Source organism: Aquarana catesbeiana, linkage group LG12, assembly GCF_042186555.1.
Source record: "Aquarana catesbeiana isolate 2022-GZ linkage group LG12, ASM4218655v1, whole genome shotgun sequence".
Lineage (NCBI taxonomy): Eukaryota > Metazoa > Chordata > Amphibia > Anura > Ranidae > Aquarana > Aquarana catesbeiana.
The window spans coordinates 73,612,161-73,636,732 of record NC_133335.1 but is presented as its reverse complement, the minus strand read 5'-3'; the positions used below and the strand labels follow the sequence as shown (position 1 = coordinate 73,636,732).

General features: G+C 45.9%; 1 protein-coding gene across 1 annotated transcript in view; it reads left to right on the top strand.

Annotated features, from left to right (window-relative positions):
* Positions 1 to 3,496: 3,496 nt before the first annotated feature.
* The window catches only part of LOC141114397 (potassium channel subfamily K member 9-like), an 85,838-nt gene continuing 64,762 nt past the window's right edge, over positions 3,497 to 24,572 (top strand). Inside the window, exons 1-2 of the mRNA XM_073608046.1 lie at positions 3,497 to 3,856; positions 11,270 to 11,681. Of these exons, the coding sequence (XP_073464147.1) occupies positions 11,351 to 11,681 (331 nt within the window). The 5' untranslated portion in view covers positions 3,497 to 3,856; positions 11,270 to 11,350. The remainder of the gene's footprint in view (positions 3,857 to 11,269; positions 11,682 to 24,572) is intronic.

Here is a 24,572-nt window from a genome sequence, read left to right as displayed (position 1 = left end):
ACATTTATAGAGCGATCAGTGCTATAAATATGTACTGATTACTGTATAAATGTCACTGGCAGGGAAGGGGTTAACACTAGGGGGCGATCATGGGGTTAACTGTGTGTTCCCTCACTGTGTTCTAACTGTGTGGGGATGGGACTAACTAGGAGAGATGACAGATCGCTGTTCCTACTTTGTAGGAACACACAATCTGTCTCCTCTCCTCTGACAGTACAGGGAGTTGTGTGCTTACACACACACAAATCCCCATGCTGGCTCTCGTGCACGCAATCGCGCATGGCCGGCAGCCACGCGCATTGGGTCCCCTCTGTGCAGCGAGCTTTTCCCCCCTTCGGCAGTGCTCGTGCACCCTTTGGTGGCTCTCCTGGGCAAAGCCGTATATATACAGGATTTCGCCAAGGAGAGCCATTCCGCCGCAGTATATCTGCGTGATCCAGTCGGGAACCGGTTAAAACTGAACACATATGAATTACACAGGTTCTGTGGCTGATTAAGGTGGTGATAAAACTCAGTTGGTGCCTTATCTGCATTACATTAGCCTCAGAACCTGTGTAATTCATATGTGTTCGGGTTTAAAGGGATGAAGTAGCACTGACTGCGACAGTGATTTTGCACTTTCACCAGGTAAGTTCCTCCAGGTATGGAATGTGCATAACTTACACTATAATACCAAAAGTATTGGGACACCTGCCTTTACACGCACATGAACTTTAATGGCATCCCAGTCTTAGGCCCCTTTCACACTGAGGTGTTTTTCAGGCGTTTTAGCGCTAAAATTACCGCCTAAATACCGCATGAAAAACGCCCCCCATGTATCTCAGTGTAACCTTTCACACTGAAGCGTTGTGCTGGCTGTGCGTTGGAAAAAATCCTGCAAACAGCTTTTTTGGAGCATCTTTGGGGCGCATAAAATAGCGCTGTAAAAACGTCTATCCCAATTGAAATGAATGGGAAACGCTGTAAAGCCGCGGTAAAACCGCGGTAATAACGATTTAAAAACGCCCAGAAACTGTGGGGAAGATCACATGACCGCATGGTCACATGGTCAGGTTTGCTGACGCTAACGCTTAAAAAATGCTATAAAAACGCAATTAAAACGCATGGGCATTAGCGCTATTTTTACCGCTAATGCAGTAAAAACGCTGCAAAAACGTGGCAAAAATGCGGTAATAACGCTCATCGTTTTTACTGCGGTTTTGCAACCCCTCAGTGTGAAAGTAGCCTTATGTAACTACGTTTTTACGTCACAAGGGGACGGGTTCTCTGGGTGATGTCATCGGATGGCTACGCCCAATGGCTATATAAGAGGTGTCAAACAGCGAGGGACTTCACAACAGGGGAAGACAGCCTCAGGACAAGAGTGGCCTTTTTTTTGTTTTTAGCGGGTAACCGGCAGAGAGGAAGAAGACAGCTCCAGGAAAAGACGGCAGTGGGAGAAGACGGCTCGGGGAGAAGACAGCACCGGGAGAGACGGCGGCGGGAGAAGACGGCTTGGGAAGTAGACAGCTCAGAGCTATTTTTTAATAAGGGACTTGTCAAAAACTGGCTCCTTTTTTTTTTTACATTTCACTGTTAAACTCGCAGTAATATCGAGCTAAAATCGCAGTACTTGTGTTTTGGATGCGGGTCCATTGAAGTCTATTACATGCAAAACGCTGCATTTTGTGGGAAAAAAAAAAGTCCCCAACCCTTTCCAAAAACGCAGAGGGTACAAAAATGCATTGATGTGAACGTGTTTCATAGGAACCCATGTTAAAAGAAATTCCCTGCATTTCTGCAAAATGCAAAAAAACGCATTTGCGTGAATCAAGCCTTTAGCCATAGGGTTCAATATTGAGTTGGCCACCCACACAAACTGGCGTATTTGTGTGACTTGGAGCTCCCGGTGCTGCGTCCTGTCGCCCATAGACATGAATTGTTGCAGGCAGCTGTATGAAGATGGGTACTGCTACCTGTGCAAGGCTGCACACAAACGTAATGCAAATGTTCTGGGTTCAGGATCTTACACCTGTGTGCAGGTGCCGCTTTAGGAAAGTTGTGCTGCACAGGTTCATGTACACTATATTACCAAAAGTATTGGGATGCCTGACTTTACATGCACATGAACTTTAGATTTTTTTTCCTTTAGATTTACCAAAAACCATATAATATGAGGTCAAACCTAAACACTTTCTATTTATATACAATCAGGAAGGCCCTTGCACTACATAGTTGACGGTAAATCTAAAGGAAATCGAACAATAAAAGTTCTATAGTGTGTATCCAGCCTTAATCCATAGGATTCAATATTGAGTGGGCCCACCCTTTGCAGATATAACAGCTTCAACTCATCTGGGAAGGTTGTCCACAAGGTTTAGGAGTGTGTCTATGGGAATGTTTGACCATTCTTCCAGAACTGCATTTGTGAGGTCAGGCACTGATGTTGGAGAGAAGGCCTGGCTCACAGTCTCCGCTCTAATTTATCCCAAAGTGTTCTATTGGGTTGAGGTCAGGACTCTGTGCAGGCCAGTCAAGTTCCTCCATCCCAAACTCGTTCATCCATGTCTTTATGGACCTTGCATTGTGCACTGGTGCGCAGTCGTGTTGGAACAGGAAGGGGCCATTCCCAAACTGTTCCCACAAAGTTGGGAGCATGAAACTGTCCAAAAATGTCTTGGTATGCTGACGCCTTAAGAGTCCCCTTCACTGGAACTAAGGGGCCAAGCCTATCCCCTGGAATACAACCCCACACCATAATCTCCCCCCCCTCCACCAAATGACCTGGACCTGTGCACAAAGCAAGATCCATAAAGACATGGGTGAGCGAGTTTGGGGTGGAGGAACTTGACTGGCCTGCACAGAGTCTTGACCCTAACCCGATAGAACACCTTTGGGATAAATTAGAGACTGCGAGCCAGGTCTTTCCCTCCAACATCAGTGCCTGACCTCACAAATGTGCTTCTGGAAAAATGGTCAAACATTCCCATAGACACACTCCTAAACCTTGTGGACAGCCTTCCCAGAAGAGTTGAAGCTGTTATAGCTGCAAAGGATGGGCCAACTCAATATTGAACCCTACGGACTAAGACTGGGATGCCATTAAAGTTCATGTGCGTGTAAAGGGCGGTGTCCGTGTGGATGAGCCATTGACTACCTTCCGACATTCTGGCTGAAGTGAGAATGGCGCACTCCCCGCAGCCACCCCAAGTCAGGCATTTAGAACACTGTGACCTCAGTCATTGGGTGGGGGGGCTACAAGAACCACAAAGAGACAGTCAGCTCCTGGTACATCAGCAGAGATGATGGCGGCGTGCCACCCACCATTCAGCGAGCGATTACAGCAGGAGGACGCTGGTTTTGTTATTTTATGAGCATTTATTTCAGCATATCACAGAGAAAAATATATAAAAGATAAATTATGGGGGGGGTGGTGAAGTTTCTCTTTAAAAGTAGTAACTTGACAGATTATATGACATAAGAATACAATGACGTCAGCTGTGATCACAGAGGAGACCAGTGACCTCCCCCCTCCGATCTAGCACAGCGGCGCCGCTGATCGCCACATCTATGTTGCTAAGTGGGAGTAAAATCTCTAAATTTTCTGTCTCCGTTGCTATGGCACATCTCCAAGGCGATGCTGCCCCCCCAGTCAAGGGTTAAAGAGCCGCGCCTGCGCACTCAGCCCGCAATTGCTGAGACAGCAGCCTGTCGCGCGCCAGTTCAAAAGGCACCGGGGAGTGATGGAGAGCGGACCGCCAACCTAGACCATGGCGATCTACTACTTCTCATCACCGGGACACGGGAACTGAGGAGGATGGAGGACACTGGGGGGACAAGTACGGAACACACAGGCCTCCCACCGCACTTCTACAGGGTAAGCCGAGCTTTCATCACTCCCCTCTTCATAGTACAGACAGATGTAGAGGAATTCTTCCCATGGACCTCGCACCTCCTTCCCATGGACCTCACACCTCCTTCCCATGGACCTCACACCTCCTTCCCATGGACCTCACACCTCCTTCCCATGGACCTCTCACACCTCCTTCCCATGGACCTCTCACACCTCCTTCCCATGGACCTCACACCTCCTTCCCATGGACCTCACACCTCCTTCCCATGGACCTCACACCTCCTTCCCATGGACCTCACACCTCCTTCCCATAGACCTCACACCTCCTTCCCATGGACCTCTCACACCTCCTTCCATAGACCTCACACCTCCTTCCATGGACTTCACACAGACCTCACACCTCCTTCCCATGGACCTCACACCTCCTTCCCATGGACCTCACACCTCCTTCCCATGGACCTCACACCTCCTTCCCATAGACCTCACACCTCCTTCCCATAGACCTCACACCTCCTTCCCATGGACCTTCCATGGACCTCACACCTCCTTCCCATGGACCTCACACCTCCTTCCCATAGACCTCACACCTCCTTCCCATGGACCTTCCATAGACCTCACACCTCCTTCCCATAGACCTCACACCTCCTTCCCATAGACCTCACACCTCCTTCCCATGGACCTTCCATGGACCTCACACCTCCTTCCCATGGACCTCACACCTCCTTCCCATGGACCTCACACCTCCTTCCCATAGACCTCACACCTCCTTCCCATGGACCTTCCATAGACCTCACACCTCCTTCCCATGGACCTCACACCTCCTTCCCATGGACCTCTCACCTCCTTCCCATAGACCTCACACACGTCCTTCCCATAGACCTCACACACGTCCTTCCCATAGACCTCACACACGTCCTTCCCATAGACCTCACACACGTCCTTCCCATAGACCTCTCACACGTCCTTCCCATAGACCTCTCACACGTCCTTCCCATAGACCTCTCACACGTCCTTCCCATAGACCTCACACACGTCCTTCCCATAGACCTCACACACGTCCTTCCCATAGACCTCACACACGTCCTTCCCATAGACCTCACACACGTCCTTCCCATAGACCTCTCACACGTCCTTCCCATAGACCTCTCACACGTCCTTCCCATAGACCTCTCACACGTCCTTCTCATAGACCTCTCACACGTCCTTCCCACAGACCTCTCACACGTCCTTCCCACAGACCTCTCACACGTCCTTCCCACAGACCTCTCACACGTCCTTCCCATAGACCTCTCACACGTCCTTCCCATAGACCTCTCACACGTCCTTCCCATAGACCTCTCACACGTCCTTCCCATAGACCTCTCACACGTCCTTCCCATAGACCTCTCACACGTCCTTCCCATAGACCTCTCACACGTCCTTCCCATGGACATCATCACTCAGCTCATAGCTTACTACAGCTTCATTGTCATCATTGCTTTCATATAGATTTATGTACTGTACTGTTATCATTCATTATATAACAGAGGATGGAAGAATCAGGGTGATAGCGCTTCCATGGAATTGTTGGATTAAAAAAGTGACATGTCCAAGGTCATGATTCCATGTGTCCATCCCAAACCTCTGGACAGCCCGGTGTGAGACTTTACAGCAGTCTTTCTCATCCAGGACTCTGTGTATTCCTAGGAAACCTAGAGCAGCCCTTCCAGGATTTAGTGGAATCCAATGGATCCTCCAGAGCAGCCTTTCCATGGATTCCTAGGGATCCTCCAGAGCAGCCTTACCAGGGTTCCATGGATTCCAAGGGATCCTCCAGAGCAGCCTTTCCAGGATTCCAAGGGATCCTCCAGAGCAGCCTTTCCAGGGTTCAGTGGATTACTAGTGATCCTCCAGAGCAGCCTTTCCAGGGTTCAGTGGTTTCTAGGGATCCTCCAGAGCAGCCTTTGCAGGGTTCAGTGGATTCCTAGGGATCCTCCAGAGCAGCCTTTCCAGGGTTCAGTGGATTCCAAGGGATCCTCCAGAGATTCCAAAGGATCCTCCAGAGCAGCCCTTCCAGGATTCCTTTGATTCCAAGGGATCCTCCAGAGCAGCCTTTCCAGGATTCAGTGGATTCCAAGGGTTCCTCCCGAGCAGCCTTTGCAGGGTTCAGTGGATTCCTAGGGTTCCTCCAGAGCAGCCTTTGCAGGGTTCAGTGGATTCCTAGGGATCCTCCAGAGCAGCCTTTGCAGGGTTCAGTGGATTCCTAGGGATCCTCCAGAGCAGCCTTTGCAGGGTTCAGTGGATTCCAAGGGATCCTCCAGAGCAGCCTTTCCAGGGTTCAGTGGATTCCAAGGGATCCTCCAGAGATTCCAAAGGATCCTCCAGAGCAGCCCTTCCAGGATTCCTTTGATTCCAAGGGATCCTCCAGAGCAGCCTTTCCAGGATTCAGTGGATTCCAAGGGTTCCTCCCGAGCAGCCTTTCTAAGGTTTTTTTTGGATTCCCTGAGATCCATCAGAGCAAGGTTCCATGGATTCCCAGTGATCTATCAGAACAACCTTTCTCATCCTGGGTTCCATGGATTCAGAGGGATCCTCCAGAGCAGCCTTTCTCATCCTTTGTTCTGCAGAGTCCCAGGGATCCTCCAGAGCAGCCTTTCTCATCCACAGTTCCTTGGCTCCCCCAGAGCAGCCTTTCCGGGGACCCTTGGATTCTTATGCTTTCTCCAAAGCAGCCTTTTAAGGAAACAGTGGATTCCTATGGATCCTCCAGAGCAGCCTTTCCAGGATACAGTGGATTCCTAGGGATCCTTCAGAGCAGCCTTTCCAAGGTTCCATGGATTCCCAGGGTTCCTCCAGAGCAGCCTTTCCAAGGTTCCTTGGATTCCTAGTGATCCATTAGAGCAGCCTTTCCAAGGTTCCATGGGTGCCTAGGGATCCTCAAGAGCAGCCTTTCCAAGGTTCCCTGGATTCCTCTTGATCCGTCAGAGCAGCATTTTCAAGGTTCCATGGATTCCTAGGGATCCTCCAGAGCAGCCATTCCAAGGTTCCATGGATTCCTAGTGATCCATCAAAGCAGCCTTTCTCATTCTGGCTTCCTTGGATTCCCAGGGATCCTCCAGAGCAGCCTTTCTCATCCAGTGTTCTGCAGAGTCCCAGGGATCCTCTAGAGCAGCCTTTCTCATCCAGGGTTCCTTGGATTCCCAGGTATGCTCCAGAGCAGCACTTCTCATCCAGGGTTCCTTGGATCCCCTAGAGCAGCCTTTCCTTGGATTCCATGGGTTTCAGAGGATTCCTATGGTTTCTCCAGAGCAGCCTTTCTTATCCAGGGTTTCATCCAGACTTCTGTGGATTCCTAGGGATTCTGCAAAGCAGCCATTCTCAGCTAGGTTTCTACAAACTCTTAGTGTGCCTCCAGAACAGCCTTTCCCAATACTGTCTCAATGGATACCTAAAGTTCCATCAGACCAACCTTTTCAGAGTTCCATGGATTCCTAGGGTTCCTCCAGAGCAGCCTTTCCTTATCCAGGGTTCCTTCAGAGATCGCTAGGGGTTTCTTGAGAAATGAACAATTTTTGCTTCTTAGCTAAGTAGCTACTAACCACTAAAAACAGTTATCTGTAAGGGGTGGATTATTCTGAATGACCACAAGAGTAAGCGGTTTCTGCTCACTGACCATCACGGTAATCTATTGTGAGCTGCAGATAGTAATTATTAGCAGGGGTTCCCTGGGATCAGGGAGTCCTCCATGTTAAAATGGTTGAAAGAGGCTGCTCCAGAGGCTGGGGTTCTTTGAGCATTTTCTGACTTTCAGATAAGTGACTATAAAAAAAAAAACAATGATCCATTTTAGCTATCTATAAGGGAGGATTCATCCCACTGACACAAATGTAAAGAGCATTCTTCTCACTGACCATCGCGTTAATGGATTGTGAGCTGTAGATACAGTAATTAGCAGAGGTTCATTGAGCCCAGAAAGTTATTTCAAGGGTTCTTCTATGTTAAAAAGGCTGCTTTAAAGTGTAACCACGCCTTTGTGTGTTATGTAAGGCAGTAGGGCAGTAAAATAATACTGAGGTTTTATAATTTAATATGTGGAAACCTCGAAGCTCTTTTGAAAGCTTATTTTTTACAATATGAGGAGAGAAATCTATTTACAAAGTTGATTATATTGCTGCCCTGTATTAGAAGACCAATTTAGCCATACATTTTACAAAGGCGGTGCTATCGGTGTGTTTTTTTTATTTATTTTTAGGGTCCATGATTTCAGTATATTTTCAGTATGTTTTTGAGTTGTATACATTTTCTCGGATTCTGTTGAGAATCATACCTTTACTTTATCCCATAGCCCTCTGGCACCTGGTGCACTACCAACGAAAGCATTCTGCACTTCTGATTTAATGGCCAAATATTATAGCCAAAACCTTTTTTACAGTTTTGGATAGAGTAGGGAAGGATTCAAACTTCTATAAAGTGTATACTGCTCTCTCCCCATGAGAGATTCGTTCTTTTTTTGTCACTAGGACAGGAAGTTAAGGGAATTCCAAAATTTTAAAGTTGTCACTAGAACAAAAGGGTATCTTTTAGAAGACAGTCAGAAATCAGTTCATGTGACAACTCTAACATCTCCTACTTTTTAGAGCTTTCCCCTCACTTCCCATTAGGCGTTGAGGATGGGAAGTGAAGGGAAATCTCCTAAAAGGAGTAGTAGGGACAAAGCTTTTTTGGCCCTACATCTCCTATGGATCACAGGAGTGCACTTAGTTCTGCAGTCCTGTGACCTGTTTTCAGTCAACAGCTGGCTAAAGTCCACGGTCAGCTGATGTCACGGAGCTGGTCCAGGTTCTGAAAAGATCCCAACGATATGGTCAGATCCACCCAAAAGCCTGAACCGGCACCTGTCTTGGACTCTCAATGCGCTCAGAGACTGAGCCAGCCCCTTCCACCCCCTCCACAGCCCAATGCTGCACTGAGTGCAGGAGGGGCAGAGCAGAGAGCCGGAGACTGACAGTCATGGCTCTCTGCTCACTGAAGACTAATCCCCTAATATCGGCAGGGGACAGATGCATCTTAGACCAATGCTGCATCCACCTTGGTGAGTATAATGGGTTTTTTAAAAAAAATTTTCTAACACAATACTTATCTCTTAAAGCGGAGTTACAGTCTGAAAAAAATAATTAAAATACTGTAACTGCTGACTTTTAAGGACACTTGCCGTCCAGGGATCCCGCGATGTCGGCACCCCGAGCCAATTCGTCCCTCGGCTTCGGGTGCAGACACTGACATTGTAAGTAAGGGAAACCGGCAATGAAGCCTTCAGGCTTCACAGTTGGTTTCCTACTGCCCGAGTCACGCTTCGTTTGGAAACGTTCCTGTCTTCTGGGACATGCACAAGTCCCAGAAGGCAGGAGGGAGGAGAACGCCGATCTTACCTAGAAGTGGGTACTTGTCGCCCCTTCCCAAAAAAGTGCCAAATGTGGCAATGGAGGGAGGGAAGGGTGTTAATAAACCGTGCTTCCACTTCTGGGTGGTGCTCCGCTTTAACAGGACACACATATACTTTATCTAAAACTTTAAAAAGTTTTGGTTATATGTACACTAAGTGTCAGCTCAACCAAATGTGATAAACAGTACAATGTATAAGTGGCGCAAAGAAGGTGGATGCCATTATTCTAAACGCTAGGAAGGTTTGGGGGTTTCTGCCTACATTTGCCTGCAGGGTGGATTTGATTTAAATCATAATTTTTAAAGAGCAACTGTCATATATGTCCCGCAGCGCCTCCTCCTCTAACCCCCTGTTGACTCGCCAACAGTCCCATTCACTTTAATGGGACAGCTGGTGATGCGGCAGTGACACAACAAGGTAAGGGGTGTGGTGGATAGATTTTTACTCCAAAAGCATTTTATTAAAATAAATTTGATAAAAATAAAAAAAATAAGATTTAAATAAAAAAAAAAAATGTTTTTTTTTTTTTTTTTATCATTGATTTTTATCTACCCTGTTTGCCTGTTCCAGGATCCCCCTTTTTGTATTCCTCCTCATATGAAAAAAAAAATCAACAGGTAGGATGGGAATACTTATGAGCACAGCTATGTAAAACCAAAAACGTAGGTTAGGATTTCACCCGTTGAGTTTTCAAAGATGTAAAAAACTATCAGTTGGCTTAAAGAAGAACTCCCATTTTCCTTTTTTTTTTTTTTTTTCTTTCGGTGTTGTGCCCCCCCCCCCAGGGACCAAAGTACATTTAGTACTTTGTCCCATATTCCAATGTGCTTTATAAGCTTAGCTGCAAAGCTTAGACACTGTGCCCCCCTCCACACCCACAGCCATTCGACAAAGAATTGATAACCAACACTTCTGTTGGTTCCAAGAACTTGCCAGAGACAAGTGACGGCAAGAGGAATTCAGAGAGACAGGCTCGTGTCTGCATTCCTCTTGCTGCCATTTATCTTGGGCAAGTGGGTGGAGTCGAGACAAGCACTAAATAGCACTCAACTAGCCAGCTCCTTGCTAGCTTTGTTGTCGGATGACTGTGGGGGGGAAAGGGAAAGGCATCCTGTTTGACCTTATAGCTAGGCTTACAAGGTACATAGGAATATGGGACCAAGTGGTACAGTTGTTCCTTGGGGACAGAAAACTGAGAAATTGAAATGGGAATTCTTTTTTAAGGACAACTTCACAGCCCTCCCAGCCTAGTGCCTTACCTAATCTATCCTTCCCAGTACCACCTAGTGTTTCCAGGTATAGAAAAGCATGGGACTTCCTGTGTGCCAATGCTCATGTGTAACAGCCAATCCCTAGGCTTAGGCAACATCACATGACCACGGCAGTGGCGTCACTGCACCCCTTAGCATCCGAAACCTGTGCAATAGGGATTTTAGTAGCAGTTGTGATGTAGGCAGGTGCTATGGTGGCTCTCTGACAAGGTAAGTATTGGCAGATAGGGTTTGGCCATTTACAAAGACAATGTCACTTTACCCTAAATGGGCAAGGTGACAGTGGGGTTTATTTACTAAAACTGGAGAGTGCAAAATCTGGTGCAACTGTGCATGGTAGCCAATCCGCTTCCAGGTTTTTTTTGTCAAAGTTTAATTGAAGCTGAAGTTAGAAGCTGATTGGCTACCATGCAGAGCTGCACCAGATTTAGCACTCTCCAGTTTTAGTAAATCAACCCCTATGTCTCTTTAAATGTGCTAGCCTAATTCTTCTTATAGGTGAACACTGCTCACAAATAAAAGGGCTGCAGTCCACATATTTGCGAGACTACAGTGTGTGTATATATATATATATATTATATTATTACATACATTTTTTTTTTTTTAAATGTCTAACTTCTCACAACTTTCACGCCTTGTGACATATTGAAACAAGCAAGTCACATGCGTAGTTGTGTTTGATATCCTGACGCTCTTCCTCAGTGTGATACTTACACAGCTCACAGTCATTCTATTATATTTCAGGTTCCACCAATGGCTTGGGGATTTGTCTGGTGCCAGCAACTGTCGTAGAATTTGAACGTTTGCAGGTCAGCCTGTAAATGAATGTCCAGTTTGATGTTTAAGTCGGGATTATCAGTCTTCCTGCACAAAATGAAGAAGCAGAATATAAGGACTCTCTCTCTGATTCTGTGCATGTTCTCCTATCTCTTGGTGGGAGCTGCCGTCTTTGATGCCCTTGAATCAGAGTCTGAAACCTCTAGAAAACGGATCCTGGAGGAAAAAAGAACTGACCTGAAAAAGAAATATGATTTTTCTGACGAGGACTATCGAGAGATTGAGCGCGTAGTTCTGCAGTCCGAGCCTCACCGTGCAGGCAAGCAGTGGAAATTCGCTGGCTCCTTTTATTTTGCTATTACAGTAATCACTACCATAGGTAAGAGTTTGCCTCCTTTATTCAATCACATTTATTTCAGAGCACAACCTATATTCTTATTCTTCATGTAGAAGATTGTAATACATGTTGCATTATGTCCTGAAAAGAAACATTTTACTTTTCATACTGATTGCATGCTGTTCAGCCTTTGAAAGCTTTTACCTTATTAAAAAAAAAAAAAAAAACCCCTTTAAAATAAAATCTAATGCCGCATACACACGATCGGAAAGGCTGCCAGCAAAACTCCGATGAGAGCTTTTTGTCGGAAAATGCGACCGTGTGTATGCTCCATCATTTTGCTGGCAGAATTGAGAGCATGTTCTCTATTTTTCAGTCAGGAAAAGTTCCTATCCGAAAATGCTTTAGTCTGTATGCAATTCGGACACGCAAAAATCACGCATGCTCGGAAACAATTTGACGCATACTCGGAAACATTGAACTTCATTTTCTCGGCTCCTCGTAGTGTTGTACGCCACCGCGCTCTTGACGGTCGAAAATTCAGAGAACTTTTGTGTGACCTTGTGTATGCAAGGCAAACTTGAGTGGAATTCTGTCGGAAAAACCATCCAAGTTTTTTTTTCTCACGGAAATTCCGATGGTGTGTACGCGGCATTAGCCTTAAAGAGGTGTTCCAGCTACCCCATGAAAACTTTAAAGTCAGCAGCTACAAATACTGTAGCTGCTGACTTTTAATATTAGAACACTTACCTGTCCAGGGAGCCCACGATGTCGGAACCCCGGCTGTCGGGTGCTGCTGCTGCCTTTGAAGCCTTGCGGCTTCTGCGCATGCGCGAAGCACGCTGCGCTTTCTAATTGGTCTGGCGGCGGAGGAAGGAGGAGGGGGGCCGAACTTCCATGGCGCTGCTCCTGGAAGCGGGATATGGGTAACTGTCAAAAACAGGTGTAGGTAAATAGTGTATGACACCGTGAATTCCTGTGCTAAACAAGTGATTAAAAAAGAATAATTGGTGATAGGAATTACTTATATTTATATTTAATTTTATTTCTAACATTCAAGGTTGCTGCTCTCAAAGTGCATGTGCCTTTAAAAATGTGAACCGGATAAGAGCGTTACTATACACTATACTAATACATCACCAAATAAATCATAAAAATCTCATATAAAATAACAATATATAAAGTCCATAAATTCCAGTGAACAAATTAATAAATATATAAAGTTGTGAATCTAAGGAGGTTTTTCCAGTGCAACTTCAACTTAATCGGATGCATTATAAAGTGCCAAGACAAACATCGGTGCAAAATTTGTGCTCCCCTCTGTGTGCCCTCTCACTCACCAAAGATCCAAGACTCCCATAACAGAAGTCAAATGCGCTTTGAGAGGGTGGCTGGGCTTAGTAGTCCCACTGACTGTATCACTGCAGCTTGCGTTGTTCTCACTGAGCCATCAGAAATCCCGGAATCCCATTGAGAAGTGTGTAAACATTATGAGGACTGCTGGGCTCTGTGGTCCCACAGGCTGTAACTCCAGCTACAAAAGGTTTTGTCCTCAATGAACCTCCAGGGATGGGTACAAATGGCAAAATAAGCTATATAGTGTAATTCTGTATATTTATTGTATAACATCCAAAATTCCAGGTACTCCACTCATATAAAAACAATGTAAAACCGAAACCCGAAGTAGCTGGCCGGAAATGATGTCACCACCTATGGTCACCTGACCGGTTTCGTCCCGCCCACGGGTCGTTTTCAAAGGTACCCCTCCCCCCTGAAAGTTGCCAAATGTGGCACCAGAGGGACGAAGGAGACAGATAAGCGTAAATTCCACTTTTGAGTGGAACTCTGCTTTAAGTTGTTGCCATTGTTCTAAACAGTTAAAATAGTTTGTCTTCGTTTTTTATTTTTATTTTTGCTTTTTATTAGTTGTTCAAAAAATAGTCTATTATAGAGGAATTTAAATGTTTCTAAACCCAGTAAAATCAGTCTGTATATGCTGTATCTGTTTTAACCTGTCTTCTCTGATCCTCCCCTTCTTCCACTGTCCCCAATCCATCTCCTGATAGAACAGAGCCTTGGGGGCAAGCTACACATGGTCAGTTTGGTGTGTATTGCTAGAGTTTTTTTTTTTATTCTTGGGAGGGTGCATGTGATCAGTACCGGGCCAATCAGCAGTGTCCAAATGGGGTCATGGGTCCTGCAGCCTCATAGGACAATCAGGGGAGAATGAAGACTCCTCCTACAAGCTTTAAAGGAGAAGTTCAGCCTGGGCTCGTTTGGCTGGGCTTCTCCTATAGATCGCAGGAGTACAATTTGTGTTGCACACCTGGTACCCATTTTCAGCAGAGAGCGGGTTGAAGTCTGCTCTCTGACGTCACAGAAATCAGTCCAGGCACCGCGTCATCATGACAATGGGAGTCTGGATCCGCCAGGTACCTGGATTGATACCCGTCTCAGCCTCTCATCGAACCACTGTGAAGCTGAGACGGCCACTTCCCGCCCCTCCACAGCTCAGCACTCCTGTGAGTGCAGGGGGGTGGGCAGAGCGAAGAGCTGTGATTGACAGTCTGCAGCTCTCTGCCCAGAGAGCTGGGAGAACTGAGCCATCGGCAATGTTCGATCGCTTGGTTGTCAGTGTAGAGGTGCCGGGGGACAGATGTAGCATCAGACAGATGCTGCATCCACCTAGGTAAGTATGAAACTGAAAAAAAAAGAAACCCCTTTACTTCTCTTTTAACCAGACACTGATAGAAGTCACTGCTGATGTAAAAAGGTATGTAGCAGTTTAAATTTTCTAAAACTATTGCATTTCCATGTATTGTGTACTGTGGGAGACCAGATATAGTGAATGCAGGCTCCTGGGTTTAGTTTATTGTGGCTCTGCACTGGCGCTGCCATTATTGATAGTCCAGCAGATACGCCGAGGGCTGTGCCCGACCTTTGGGATTTGGCAGAACCCCGTGCTGCATCTGCGCACATGCTAAGCAAGAGAAGTGGAAAGGTCTCTGTGGGTCCCAAAGCCTGGCAGAGACCTTCAGCACATCTGTGTGTGCAATGTCATTCTTGCCCAGGTGAGAATGGTGCCAGTACAGACCTGCAGCACCAAGAAATAAGAAAGCAATGGAAAAAAAAATAAAAATATTTAGTTGTGGTAGAGCGAAGGGGCTGGAGCCAGGTACATCCGCATTGTTTTTTAGGGTGAAGATTCACTTTAAGGTGGTACTAAATGCTTGGCAAATTAACCTTAATGCATTCTCTGCATTAAAGTGATCGTAAAGGATGTTTTAAAAAAACAAACATGTCTATACTTACCTGCTCTGTGCAACGGTAGTGCACAAAGCGGCCCTAAACTTCCTCTTCTCGGGTTCCCCCGACAGCGCTGCTGACTCCTTCTCCTTGTTCAGTGTCCCCATGGGAAGTGACTTCTCATGGGGGCACTTCTGATCCCTGCTGCTACTCCCTTCGCTCCCTTGTCACTGGCTTTGATTGACAGCACTGGGAGCCAATACTAAAGGTTTTTTTTTTTTAATAATAAACATGCAATAATTACCTGCTCTGTGTCGTGGTTTTGCACATAGCATGCCTGATCCTCCTCTTCTCAGGTCCCCCGCCAGTGCTCCTAACCCCTCCGCTGAGTGCCTCCATAGCACTTGTGCAAGCTCACTCCTGAGCCCCGCTGTAGACAGAGTGGGGCTCGGCCTCACTTCCGCTCATGGCTGTGATTGACAGCAGTGGGAGCCAGTGGCTCCTGCTGCTGTGCCTGAGGCAGCAAGAAGGGAAAGAGTCGGGAGAGCAGCTGCTCTTGTATACATTGCTGGAACAAGGTCAGGCTCAGGTAAGTATTAGGGTGGGGGGGGGGGGGGGTTAGCTGCACACTGAAGGTTTTTTACCTTCATGCAGAGAATACAGTAAGGTGAAAAACCTTCAGCCTGTAGAACCACTTTAAGGTAAAAAAAAAACTACCAATGACCTTTTAATGCCCCCCCCCCTCCTCAAACACTTACTTTTAGTATCATGGTGCCGCCACTAGGTCCTCCACAATTTACACGCTTTCCTCCACTGCTTCTGGGTTATAGAGGGGGCTGCCGTGAGTAAAATTGCTAGGTGTAGGGAGCAGGGGCGTGGCTAAGGAGACACCCGCAATCAGGCAGGGGAGGCCAGCGTCTTAAGGGACTGTCCAATGGAGAAGAATAGCAATAATTATAAAGAAACAATCTTCCTCCAATGTAGTTGTGGACGTCCTCTTCTTCCCCTTTTTTTTTTTTTTTTTTTTTTTTGTTAAGGTTTATTACAACTGTAATAAAGGTGTCTGGGCTGCTTACAGTAGCCTTCAGAATTCCAATTCCAATATGCTTTGGGTATGGATGGACCTTTTCTCAGCCTGCACCTTCACTAGCCAGCATCATCCAACTCATCAGACCCTGACAGCCTGAGCGGGGACCGTTAAGCATTTATCATGGGTCACTTTTGGAATTCCAGTTCATAGTTTTCTCATGCAAGTTATGCTGGCACACTTCACAAACTGATTTTACAATTTCCTCTATGGCTTGTGATTGAACACAGTAATCACTTGAGAACTTTCAGGTACTCTTGAGATGCATTGACTCACATTTGAAATGGTTTGGCTTCTCTTTCAGTTGCTCAGAGAGATGCTTTAAAGCAGTGGTTCTCAACCTGGGGGTCAAATGATGATTTGCCAGGGGTCACCGAATCCTGGGCTGTTCCTGAAGCCTGTACCGCTCTCCCAGCCTTTTTGTGGCCGCCTGTTCCTGGAGCCTGCGGCCACCCACTCAGCCTCTTCGCAACCGCCCATTCAGTTCGCAACATGGCTGGGGGGCGGAGACTAGAGGTCAGCTGACTGGTGCGGAATATTAAGAGGGAGGGGCTGGAGGAGACCCTATCTCCTGATTTTGGCATAGGTGTCACTGCTACGAGACACCACAAAGTCTGAGACACAGTGAAGCCGGAGACACAGTGAGTAATACTACCTGTGATTAGAATTGCCATTAAAAGTCCCCACTACAGCAGATGACCTTGATCAAGAGCACCAAAAACTCCCCCAGCACTGCCACTGCCCCCTTAATGACCAGGCCATTTTTTACGGCACTGCATCGCTTTAACTGACAATTGTGCGGTCGTGCAACACTGTACCCAAACAAAATTGATGTTATTTTTACCCACAAATAGAGCTTTTTTTTGGTGCTATTTGATCACCTCTGTGGTTTTTATTTTTTGCGCTATAAGCGCTATAAAAAAAGACACACAATTTTGAAAAAAAAAACATATTTTTTTTACTTTTTGCTATAATAAATATCCCCAGAAAAAAAAAATTCTTCCTCAGTTTAGGCTGATATGTATTCTTCAACATCTTTTTGGTAAAAAAAATCGCAATAAGCGTATATTGATTGGTTTGCGCAAAAGTTATAGCGTCTACAAAATAGGGAATAGATTTATTGCATTTTTATTATTTTTTTACTAGTAATGGCGGTGATCAGCGATTTTTAGCGGGACTGCGACATTGCAGCGGACAAATGGGACGCTTTTGACACTTTTTGGGACCATTGACATTTATATAGCGATCAGTGCTATAAATAACCACTGATTACTGTATAAATGTCACTGGCAGGGAAGGGTTTAACATGGGGGGGGGGGGATCAAGGGGTTAAATGTGTGTCCTAGGGAGTGTTTCTAACTGTGGAGGGGATGGGACTGCCTGGAGGAGACTGACTGATCGCTGTTCATAATCAGTATGAACAGCAGAGCTGTCTCCTCTCTCCTGACAGAACAGAGATCTGTCTGTTTGCATTGACAGATCTCCGTTCTGTCTCTCTTAGGAGCGATCGCGGGTGCCGACGAACATTGTGGCCACCAGGCACGCGCATTGGCTCCCTCATCGCGCTGCGAGCACGCACGCGCCCCCCCTAGTCTAGTCGTTGACCAACTGATCTCATTAGCACACAGCCTACATCATCTACCTTCAGCTGGTCAACTCCTTCCTGTGTCATGACCTAAAGTCTGTCCAGGAAGTAAGGCAGAAGTAATCGAGCAGCGTGTTTAAACATCCATGAAGAGAGTGAGGTAAGCGTCTGTACAATTAATGGAAAGCGTTTTTATTTTTTGCAAAATAGGTACATTAATGCTATATTGGTACATGGGGGAGCTGGAATTTAGAAAAAAAAAGTGAATAAATTTGAACTTAGCCTTTAAGCTACTTTTTTATTTTCTTTGATCTACTTGGAGTTGCTTTTGCATTCACATTGGTTTGCCTGGGGAAACTCAGAGGCAAACAAGTGTCCATGTACATGAGCCTTATAGGGTTACCATGATATGTGTAACTTGAAGCCCAAACGCATTACCACATTTTGTTTGCATCTGGGTTACTTTTATTGCTCAATAAATAAATGCTAAAGCAGTTTTTATTCATGTGAAGAAAGTGTTAACCCCTTATCTTTTAAGGAACTATTACCCACTTTGTTTTAATGGTGGCCATGTAAGCTTGGAAGGGTGGGGGCTGAGACTACTAATAACCATCAGTTGGGCCATGTAGGGGGACATAGACATGGAGTCCTGTGGGTCCAAGAGAAGAAGGGATGTATCCTGACCCGACTAGCACTGATTTTTTATTTATTTTTTGTTTTGTTAGAATGGTCAAGAACCAATAGAAAGTCCAAGAAGGCTGACAGGATCACCAGGTATTTACAGGTGGTCCCCAACTTTTAAAATGTCGGTTTACATACACTTTAAAGAAGAATTTCAGGTATGGCATTTTTACATAGTTACATTATTCTAAGTTGGACCAATGTACCAAAGACCGGCCATAGACAAAGCGAAAAAAATGCCCGATTCCCTCCATCAATACTGACTGACTGTCTTGATGGGGGGGGGAATCTCTCTCGCTGAGCCATTGTGTTCCCTCCCCCCTGCTGGGAGAACACTGTGATTTTTGCTAGTGGATATATTAGCTGCTAGGAATAACCACATGTAAAATCCGACAGGCTGGTTGTGCCCAAGTTGATCAACTTGGATATGTTCAGCCTGCCCATACATGGTTCAAATCTTGGCCAGTTCCTGCTGAACAGACTGAGATTCGAACCATCTATGGCCGGCTTAACTATGCATATACCATACCTGTGGTATCTGTCTAGAAGCTGGAAAACATTGTGGTAGAGGACACTACTCCAGTGTTCTCCACTAGCTTCCAGGTCCTGTGCTGAGTGGCTGCCCTGCTGCAGTGTGAACACAGGAGGTTGGCCGCTTAGCACATGCGCCATTTAGAAGGAGCTTTCCATTATCTCAATGAATGCAAAACCTTCTCTAATTGGGCAAGGTGGAGAGACAGGTCAGTGACATCATACTCCCCATCTCATCCATGCAAAGCATTCTCTGAATGGTGCATGTGCGGAGCGACCAACCTCCTGTATTCACACTGCACAGGACCCTGAAGCTAGTGGAGATCACTGGTATAGTAGTGTCTACTTCAGTGATTTCCAGCTTCCAGTGGCGTTAGCTAACTATGGTATATAAATAGTTACCTTGGTCCAAGTGTGAATGTTGTAACTATGAAAAAATTGCTATACTTAGAATTCTTCTTTTAGCCCTCGTTCACATTGAATGTGGCTTTGAAATCGTGCGACATCATCTGAAATCGCACAATTTCAAAGCCGCATGTCAGTGCGGCTTCATACACAGATGTCTATCCAAGTTACACCTGAAATCAGCAAAAGTATTGCAGGAACTACTTTTTCAAATTGATGCGGCACCGAAGTCAGCGTTGCATAGATTTGAACATTGCCATTACCAAATGTAGGGTGCGCCTTGTCATGGGATTTGACCTGTCAAAATCGCTCCAGTGTGAACGGGGGCTAAAGGTCAACCTGTATATCAAAGCAAATCATTTGTGACGTCAGAAGTATCAGTATCCGATACTAGTATTTGCCCGAGTACTTGTACTCGAGCAAATGCCCCGATGCTTGATCCAATACTTGGGCAGTCAGGGATGATCGGTGCAGCAGTGGGGGGAGTTACAAGCACCTATCCCCCTGTATAGATTTCAATATAGCAGCTGACAGCCACTTCTCATCTCCCCCCCCTCCCCCCGTGGCCTTCAGCTGCTACAGTATATTGAAATCTATACAGGGGGATCGGTGCTTGTAACTCCCCCCACCTCCGCACCGATCACTCCTGACTGTCCCTGTATCCTCCTCCAGTCCCCCTCTGCTCCTGCCTCCGTGCTCCGTTCCCTTGTCCTTGCTCCATTCCCCTGTCCTTGCTCCGTTCCCCTGTCCTTGCTCCGTTCCCCTGTCCTTGCTCCGTTCCCCTGTCCTTGCTCCGTTCCCCTGTCCTTGCTCCGTTCCCCTGTCCTTGCTCCGTTTCCTTGTCCGTGCTCCTCCGCCCCCTTTGTCCTGGATCTTTCAGGATGGAGAGCGGAGGGAGAAGCCGGTAAATCTGTAATTTACCGGCTGCTTCCTTTTCCAAATGTGTTTACTATGCTTCAGTTTATGAATGGAGAGGAGCCACTGTCTCTTGTCCATTCATCTCCAGTGCAGCTGAGGCTGCAGAAAAAGGGACTGGGGAATCTGTGTCCTCAGTCCCTTTCTATGTCTCAAAGGGGAGATGTCAGGGGTCTGTTTAGACCCCTGATATCGCACCAAAGCCCCCCAACAGGGCTGATAAAAAAAAAATTAAAAAATTGTAATAAATATTTAAAAGGTTAAATTGTAAAAAGTGAAATAAAAAAAAACACAATGACACGTCCACTTCTCTCTCCCCCCCCCCCCCCCCAAAAAAAAAGATTGTAAAAAAAAAAACTGAAAATAAATTGTATAAAAGAAAATTATAAAAAAAATAAAATAAAAATGTAAAACTACTGACAGTCCACGCGTCATCAGTGCTGCATATTAGTGCCACTGTCACATGAGGTTAAAAAAAAGTATCAGTACTTGTACTCGGTCTTAAAGTGGTATCGGGACAACCCTAGCCAGAAGCACCTAAATGCATTTTGCATTTGACTCGCCTTTGAGTACGAAATGTGTCTTCACAAGCTGTTAAAGCAGAACTCCATGTTGACAAAAACCCCCAACATGCACACACAGACTTTCTGAAAGTTGATATTTGCATATACTTGGGCATGGTCCGCCCCTATGTTGCAGCCCTGGCAATATGTGTTTTCACAGTGCATGTTGTATTCCGGGATGGAGAAAGGGGGTGTTGGGAGTTGGGACATTTTAGGTAAGTCTTGTGCTGTAGTCTGCAGGCTGTTTTAATATAGGGGCAGATCTGGCACCTTGTGACATATTCTATCCATCACTTGCCATGTATTGGCTTAATACCTATTTTGCATTGTGCAGCTCTGCTTTAACCCTTTGTGACCAGAGACGATTGCTTTCCCAGGCTAAATTTTGCATCATCAGAATGCATCAGTTATCATAACAATCTTCCCATGACTAATTTACACCCTTAAATAATTTGTATACATATTTATTATTTACTAAGGACATTTAAGGTTTTTTATTTGGTACACTGCTCTGTTTTTATTATAGGCTCTTATAAGTTCTATACGAAAATGTTCATTATTTTTAATAGTGTACTTGTATTTGACAATTGCTCTATTAAATACATGACAGTGTTTGAAGGTGATGATGTGTCATCTGCAAGCTAAAAGCTTTCATTTTTGTTAGGAGAGCCCCCCAGCCTGCATGCAATCTCTGTGCTAGAGCTGACCTAGTAGTCATATGATTAGAAACCACTAGGGATGCACCGATATATCGCTGGCCGAAAATGGGGTTAACTGCGCTTTTCTGGTAGGAAAAAAGGTGCCGATAATGGTCACTGAAAATGCACGCGATTTTGACGTGATTTGCAAAGGTTATGTGACTCACAAACCATATCAAAAATGCAACATGGGTGCGTTTTTGATGTGTTTTCAATAGGGAGGTGTGTTACACCGCAATGGAAGCGAAACGGCCCAGTGTGAAGACATACATAGAATTTAAAGGGATGCATTTTTTCTTAGCTGTTTTGTGTTTTTTTTGTTTTTTTTTTTTAATGCAAAAGCGCTTCAAGAACAATTAATTAAAAAGTCGAATATAATACAATTATATATAAAAAATATATATATTTAAAATCGTCTATTTTGATTTCTGGCCAAGTGCATCCTGAATTTTTGGTTTCTGTCCAGAATTCTCATTTTGGTGCACCACTAGAAACCACGCTGATTGGTCAGTGGAGACCTTGGTTTGTTGGCAGTCAGGATTGGAAAACTACAGCAGTGTAAAAGTCAGCTGCTAGGAAACATTTATTAACCCTTTCTTTCGCATGGGGCATTGTGATTGGGAATGTTAATTTACAAGTTGTGGGCAGGAGGGCTATAGGTGTTTTTTCATTGAGACTACTGAATTTAGTGAAGTTGGGCTACTTTTTTTTTTTTTAAAGTAATCGTTTTTATATTATAAAAGCTAAATAATCATGGATGCACTAAAATAGAGATCGTATTCTATAGTTCAGCACTTGACAGCTGACCATGTACCATACAATCTGATTGTACAATCTCCTTTAGATCTTCAATCAACTATGTAGTGGAAGGGCCGGCCTAATGCAGAAATTCACTGTAGTATCCTGTGCTATATACAGTCGGTGCCTGTTTTTTCTAGGTGCTGCTCAAGCTATTTTTTTTTTTTTTTCCCAATAAATACAAAGCGTTCTCTGATTAACCGAGGCAAATAGATCATGACGTCATTTGCTGCGCCTCTCTATCACATTTAGGCCCCTTTCACACTGGTATGACACGACAGTCGTATGACTGTGGATCCGACTTTGCCCTGCGACTTGAAGTCCGACTTCAATGAATAGGGATCCGTCTTTGATCCCCGACAATACCAGGCACTGTCTCTGGTATGAATCTTTAGGGGGAACTCCACGCCAAATAAAAAAAAAAAAAAAAGGGGGGCATGGGTTTTCCCTCCAAGAGCATACCAGGCCCTTCGGTCTAGTATGGATTTTAAGGGGAACCCCCATGCAGAAAAAACTGCGTGGGAGCCCCCCAAAATCCATACCAGACCCTTTATCGGAGCACACAGCAAGGCAGGTCAGGAAAGGGGGTGGGGACGAGCTAGCGCCCCCCCCCCCCACTCCTGAGCCTTACCAGGCTGCATGCCCTCAACATGGGGGGGGGGGTGAGTGCTTTGGGGCAAGGGGGCCCTGCTCCCCCCACCCCAAAGCACCTTGTCCCCATGTTGATAAGGACAAGGGCCTTTTCCAGACAACCGTGGCCATTGGTTGTCGGGGTCTGCGGGCGGGGAGTTTATCGGAATCTGGAAGCCCCCTTTATCAAGGGGGTCCCCAGATCCCGGCCCCTACCCTATGTGAATGAGTATCGGGTACATTTTACCCCTACCCATTCACCCAAAAAAAAAAAAAAGTGTCAAAAATAAAATGCACTACACAGAAGAAATCGGAAGCGACGCCGGAGCTGCCTAATAAATTACTTTAAAAACCTGTGTACTGTGTTTTATTTTTGACACTTTTTATTTTTAGGTGAATGGGTGGGGGTACAATGTCATACTCATTCACATGGGGGGGGGGGGGATCTGGGGGCCCCCTTGTCATACGACTTTGCAGTCCCAAGTCACAGAACAAGTCGTACAAGTGTGAAAGGGGCCTAAATCATCGAAAACCTTGTATTCAAAAAGAACAAAAAAACAAGACTTTCTCTAAATTGCGGAGGTTCTGAGCAAGCAACCTTCTGTGTTCATACTTGCCTAAGCCCCATCTCGATCCAGTGATGTTGCACAAGAGCCTCAGCTGCCTGGGACTCTCCCTCCTGATTGGCGGAGACACAGCAGCGGGTGCCATTGGGTCATTTAAAGTCAGTGAGCAGTGGCGGTCCATCCATTAAGGGCGCCTGGGCGCCGCCCCCTCTCTCCTCGCCAACCCCTATATGCAGTGGATATATTCATGCATAGCATGAATGTATCCTCGGTCGCCGGGCACATGAATTACAGCGGCCACGGTTTTTTGCCGCCACTGTCAGTGAGCCAATGAGGAGAGAGAGGGGAAAGGGCTGAGCCACAGCTCAGTGTCTCAATCCGCATGCTCCCATAGCAAGCTCCTTGCTGTGGGGGCAGGAGGGAGGGGCCAGGAGCGCCAGCAGGGGACCTGAGAAGAGGATCCAGGCTTCTCTGTGCAAAACCACTCCACAGAGCAGGTAAGTATGACATGTTTGTTATTTGTAAATGAGGAAAAAATGTAAGACTTTAGTATCACTTTAACTTAATGACCACCCACCTAATATTGAGGAGGTCCCCCTTTTGTCCCTGAACCAGCCCTGACCCATCAAGGCAAGGATGTCACTAGATGTCTGAAGGTATGCTCGTATCTGGCACCAAGCCCTCCCATCAGTAGCAGATCCTTTAAAACAACATACCTGTACGTCATTTCGTGCACTAGATACTGTGTGCGCATGTGTCACTGAACGGCGTGGTAGCCAATCCGTGAGTCCGGCGGACCCGAAGTAGGCCGGCCACCCGTGATCGCTCTACAGAGAGGCAGAACAGGGATCTGCCTATGTAAACAAGGCAGATCCCTGTTCTGACAGGGATGTACACTGAGATCTTCTGTTCCTAGTAATCAGGAACAACGATCTGTGTTCTTCCTGTCAGTCCATCCCCCACACAGTTAGAAAACACTAGCAGGGAACACTGTTAACCCTTCTATCGCCCCTGAGGTTAACGCCTTCCCTGTCAGATTTGTCCGCCACAATGTCACAGTCCCGCTAAAAATCACTGATTCTCGCCATTGCCAGTAAAAACAATACAAATTTTTTTTAAAAATCCCTAAATCTATCCCATATTTAACGTGAAATTGTGTAAATGCATCAATGCAGTGCATGTTATATCAGCTTGCAGAGCTTTTATTCATTGAATGAGTTTACCAAAA